The sequence below is a fragment of the Pollachius pollachius genome (assembly GCF_949987615.1).
Source record: "Pollachius pollachius genome assembly, chromosome: 13".
NCBI lineage: Eukaryota > Metazoa > Chordata > Actinopteri > Gadiformes > Gadidae > Pollachius > Pollachius pollachius.
This window is the reverse complement of record NC_136946.1, coordinates 5,069,758-5,075,511: the sequence shown is the minus strand read 5'-3', so window position 1 is coordinate 5,075,511 and position 5,754 is coordinate 5,069,758. Positions and strand designations below refer to the sequence as shown.

Genomic DNA, 5,754 nt, shown 5'->3' with positions numbered 1-5,754 from the left:
TGAGTATGGTATGAATATATATATATATATATATATATATATATATATAATATATATATATATATATATATACAGAAACAGTATTGGTTTCTCCGTAGGATAACTTAGACATATTTTCGTAACATTCCTGTTGTATATTATGAAGCACCTTATCAAATTGTCCTGTTTGATTTCACACGGAGGAATGTTGTCCAGTCCACTCTACTGCTGGAGGCCACCATAGATCTCCATGGAAACGGTTTGATGGGGGCCTCAAATGTTCTTGTTCAGTGCTGGGGGGAGGGGCCTGCTCTACACAGACCAAGTAAAGGATTGTTCTAAGTCTACGACTGTGTCGCCTGATTTCCTTTCAGTTTTTATTCGATAACTTTGATAACGTGATTCTTATTAGATCATGCAAGTGTCAGAAGGGGAGATTGTGAATGAAAAAAAATACTCACGCACACATCATGCTAGGTCAACGATTTTTAAGACCATGTAGGGAGGGGACATCTTGTGAAGTTAAAGGGACGCTGAGATATCTTATAAAAAAATAACGTGTTGTAATAAAATGCATAGTTTTTCAAATAAAAAAAACATTGGCTACTAATTGAAAAAAAGCAATAGCTCTATACTTGAATAGACAACGAGACAATAGTTAAGTTACATTTAGAAACCAGACAAATATCACAATTTAAAGTACAGTTGTAACTTAAGGTCTTCCGCAGTGGTAATGAAAGTTATTTGAAACAAAAAACCTGATTCCTTCCTAACAATTCCTGGTCAAAATCAGATGAGAGAAAAGGCCTACTTGGCCTGCTTGAAATTAGATCTATTAGGAATATTCATCCTCCAAGAAAATACAGATTTTCATCTAGTTTGGTGTGAAAATGTTTGGAGATCTTTGAGTGCTTGTGGGATAATCGATTCTGGATGAGGATGGATTGGGTTTGTGGTATCGCTGGAAAAAGCAGGATATAGTGGCCTGAAAGTGAAAGTCACCAGTTTGACCTTTTATTGTTCTCAGACTCACTTGTAAGGCCCTAAAGTTGTCAACTAATTTATTTATGGAAATGTAATGACTCAAGTAATGCCTTGCAACAATGAAAGGGGAATTGAGGTTTGGGCGTAGGCCTACTACTCTTGACATGTGACTCACACACAAAATAATCCATTGTGCTTCCCCTCTGTTCTTGCTCTTCTCTGCCATCTTCCCACTCATTCATTATAACTCGACTGAAATAAAGTCTCTCCCGGTCCCTGTGGACCGACTATAGATAGACAGTACGGGGTGTTCACAAAGAAGACATACCCTTCATCACCCCCCAATGAAACCCCCCTCCTCTCCGACGAGCTACCAATAGGGAAAATGTGAAACTCCACTGAGCACACGGAGGGTCTGGCACTTACAAGCGACCTCGCGGTTTTCATTGCCCTCTGCATTCCACCACCGCGCCGTCTCCCGAGAGATGACAGAGAAGACAATCCGCCGCGGAGTGACGTCGGACGGTTTGGCTCCGCTAGGTTAGACCCTGGCGAGGGCCTCCCGACGACGAAAAGAGAAGGAGACGAAGTCGAAGGTAACTCACGTCTTCTTGGACCAAAACCGCGGGGCCCCAAACCGACGACAGGGAGCGGTGGCCAACGAAACGCAGATTGATTTTTCGAAGGTCGATAATGAAATGTAAGAACCCCGGTGGTCACAAGCAAAAAAAAAAAAAAAATCAAGAAGAAGTTTATATTACTTGGCTTCCGTGATTCTGCTCCACACTCTTGGGGGGAACTATTAGCCAACGTATGATGGAGTCATCTTCTATTCTGGGCTTGGTGGTAGCCATGGTGCAGTAACCCAGATTAGAATAGCATATAACTCTCAATTAAACAGACAAAACACAGTCCGTGCCTTTGGCAAACATCTTGTAAATCATTTTTCTCCTCACCACCACCCCCCACCTCCAGTACCACCACCACCACCACCCAGGTCCAGGCCCCTCGACGTGGTCTGTTGCTGTAGCTACAGAGAGCCACCGCTAACCTTTCTGCTATATGCTCCGGAGAGCAGTTGTCCCCGGTCCGTACAATGGCCCAGTGTCCTCCGAACCATTGAGGAGGTGCTGGGGAGGAATATAAGCAGCAGCAGCAGAGACGGCAGCAGGTGAGAATCTGCCCACACAGGGGATCCACCCCCAGCTGCTCACCTTTCTGCCGAGATGGGTTAAACCAGCACACCGAAGGGGTCATGGATGGGAGGCATCCCTGGGTGGGGGTGCTGCTTTACAGGGGCCCCTGGCGTCAGAGAAAAGGGGGGGCCCTTTCTAGGGAGAAAAGGAGCCAAACCCTAGTAGTTCAAACCCCTACAGAATGACGTTGTCTGGTGTACTCGGGACATGTTCTTGTCTAAACTGAGCTACTGTATTTAAATAACTATTATAAGTGTATGTTTCATGTCCTATAAATGCAATGGGACTTGGTTCATTGGTTGGCTGTTGGGAAGTGATGGCAGGTTTAATTTGGTGCGTGTGTGTCACTTGTTGGGTGGGTGCTTGGATGATTGGCTCATTTCAGTGGAAGCTTAGTCCTATAGGGCCCTCCCCCCCAGGCTCAGGAGTGACTTCAGTGCAGCCTCAGTGCTACACATATTCAGAATACATTTCTGGTTCACCACAATCATTTCCTGCTCAGTATTTGCGTCCAGAAATTATAGCATCTGTTCTGAGAAGAGCTTCCTTTTTGTTTTCAAAAGGGCCTCGTGTGTCAAGACGTTATCGCGGTTGTTATAACAAGCTGAGAATATTGAGCAACCACTAGCAGATCTACCAACTGAATCCTCATACAGAGGCCTTAAACACAGCGGCTCATCTTGTTTTTCACGGTCTGCTTAGCCTGGATAAACGTTAATCTGGAATATGCACATGCGTGTAAAAAGAGTCAACATTACGTGTTCATATTTTGTCGTCACTTGTTATATTTATAAATTGCAGTTACAGGTGATATCATGATGCGCCATTGAGATTGATGGCTGCAAATAGTTATTCAATAATTTGAACTACACAATCGTGCGAATTTCACCATAATAAGAACAAAACGGAACAACGATGTTTTTGTTTCTTGATCAACATTTCACTGAGAAGGAAAAACGGCTAGGAGGTACAGGACTTATTTATAATGGTGCAATATTGCCCCCATGTGTTTAAACACTAGAAGTAGGCCAATGCTGCTGCTGCTGCCACACACACACACAAACAATTTTTTTGATAGCCTTAAGAGCTTCACAGCCCAAAATGTTAAGTTATTAAATGTCAGAATACTGCTCAGTAAGGGGGGGGGGGGGGGGGGGGGGGGGGGGGTGAAAGCACATGAAACACATGAAAGCTACAGGATGTGTATCATCCTCAAAGATCACGTCAGCTTAACTGCATAAAAATAAAGAGCCAACAGCAATGGCGTTTGCTCTGGGTTTTGCAACGTTGCGGTTGTTCCAAATAAACAACGGGAGATCTTCGTCAAGTGGAATGAAAACTTTATTTTGTTCCTCCCCACCCCTCTCCTGGCAATCTGGATATCATCCACCACTCTGTCCGACCAGACAAACACATAAAAACATTCGTAAAAACGTTCCCTTCCACCACAGCCATTTCTCACAAAGTGTCCTGGTTCATATAAAAACTAAAAAACAAACATGGGTTAGATCAGACATCAGTGACAGAGTCCAGGGCTTTCAGTTTATCGAGTTGTCCCTTTAGTGAAGCAGCCACAACAGAGTTACAGTTAAACAGTAAACCGTTATCAGGGCCTATCGGGTAAGCAGGCGTCGCAACTGAAAAACGCACTACATGTTAAAGAGAGCAAAGTGTACACGCACACCCACCAAGGGCCATGATCAGAAGGTCAGCTAACGGTCGGTTATGTCTTGTGCAGTGCCAACACGTTGCTCAGCAGCAGTCTCGCTGACGTGACAAGACGGCTTGCGTTAAGTACTAGTAGTGGAGCCCCCTCACTCAGCCCACTGGACTGTGCATGCCTACAACAACACACGTGTACACACACGCGTACACGTATACACACACACACAGACAGGTCAAACGGGACGTGAAGCATATTGAATGGCTTATCCTCTCAAACCGAGGGAGCATTTTCCCGGTTCGTGCAAAGTGTCCAGAATGGGCGGGGCTTCGTGTTGACCAATCAGGTAGTACAGACTATATGTATATCAGAGTATAGAGTGGATGGGCACGCCGGCCCCCTGTGCAACAACCGACCTACAGTGGTCCGCCACGGGTGCGGGGGGGGGGAGGGGAGAGAGAGGAGCTGTCCAATTAGAGGCCGTCTTGGCGGGGAGGCAGGACGCCAGTTGGCTGTCCTGGGGTCTAGGAGGCGGGTTCTGTCGGTGTGACTCTTTGGCGGGCGCTCCTGGGCCGAGAGCGCGTGGGGGCGGCGGCTGAACGCTCGGTTGGGGGTCCAGCCGGCTGGGTCTCGGCCTGGGGGGTGCCGGCTTCGCCCAGCAGCTCCCGAAGGAACTTGAACTTGGAGAGGAAGAGCTGCCACACCACGTACCAGCCTGAGGGGAGCGAGGAGGGAGGTCGACAACACTGGATGAACACAACTTATATAACTGGTATACCAAGATGTCAAAAATAAAACGCGTAGATGTGAATGTCCGGTTTCGTTTTCAGAGGAGTACTGATTAAATGCCTACACTGACGTTAGCGATCGGCTGTAAGATCTAGAGAAATGACATAAAACGAAACGTATTGACACAGGGTGCAAGGGTCAAATCAGCAACATCTGAACGGCCACGTTTAGACTGCTTTCTAGTCCCTCCCTCTTCTTTAAACAGGGTAAAAATAGAAGCAGGCAGGCAGGCCTTCTGAACACCTCATGACAGTAATCAGACATAAAGAATACGAGCGCCGCGTGATATCGTGGAGTTTAAAATGTTCAACATCACAGCCTCCCCAGTGGATCAGCCCACCTAAACATTGTAGCAGTCCAGGCCACTGTAAAGCTCAACCAAACGAGTCAGTGAGGCGTGTAGACATCATTGTTGTTCTCTTAAAAATAGACATAAAAACACACTTACCAAAGAGCATGAAGAGCAGCACGCAGACCAGTGTGGCCACAATGACCAGCACCGTGAGCCCCACACTCTGCCACATCTCAGCGCCCATCGAACATGCGGAGAAGCACCGACCAAAACGGGTGTTTCCTCTGGATCACGGAGGAGAGGCCAGCTATGTTGTGGTTGTTCACCGAGAGCCGGTCGCTGCGTACAGCATGGTTAAGAATAGGAGCTAGCTCGCTTAGCTTGGGATCTGCTGACGGCGATGGAGGAACAGCGAACTCATCGCAGTCAGCACACTGTAGCTAAGGCTATCTAGAGAGTCCGAAACCACGGGGAATAACCTAAAGTCAAGGGGTTTTGTCGAAACACCGAAGACCCAAACTAGCTAGATGGTAGAGAACCCCAGTCCTACATATCGTGCGCTACATGTTTGAGGTATGTGAACGTCTGGCCCCAGCTACAGACAACAATAACAAAAGTAGGACAACACGCTTACGTCACAGGGTGTCGCCACGACTGCGCCTGCGTGAACTCGCTGCTCGGCGCTTCTGGGTAGTGTAGTCAGGGAGAAATGGGCTTAGCGTAGTCCGTCATTTTTTTTCGATCTGTCCACAAGATGGTGCAAGTCACCCAGCAGGTGTCCGACCAATAGGTCCATGGGTCCGAGAATTGTGAAATGTAGAAACCAAATAATTACGCAAATATTTAATTTA

The 5,754-nt window shown here is 46.7% G+C and overlaps 1 protein-coding gene across 1 annotated transcript; it reads right to left on the bottom strand.

Moving 5' to 3' along the window:
* Positions 1 to 3,482: 3,482 nt before the first annotated feature.
* On the bottom strand, positions 3,483 to 5,754 carry smim13 (small integral membrane protein 13). The gene is made up of 2 exons (XM_079749898.1): positions 5,060 to 5,754; positions 3,483 to 4,537 (listed from the first exon to the last, which is right to left on the bottom strand). The coding sequence occupies exons 1-2, from the start codon at positions 5,145 to 5,147 to the stop codon at positions 4,347 to 4,349; spliced, it is 279 nt and encodes a 92-aa protein (XP_079606024.1). The 5' UTR covers positions 5,148 to 5,754; the 3' UTR covers positions 3,483 to 4,346.

Bases quoted from the DNA above. Each gene is read 5' to 3' on its own strand.
- smim13 (XM_079749898.1), bottom strand. From the start codon at position 5,147: ATGGGCGCTGAGATGTGGCAGAGTGTGGGGCTCACGGTGCTGGTCATT. The intron at 4,538-5,059 runs GTAAGTGTGTTT...CGCTCCCCTCAG, and splicing joins GCTGCTCTTCATGCTCTTTG to GCTGGTACGTGGTGTGGCAG.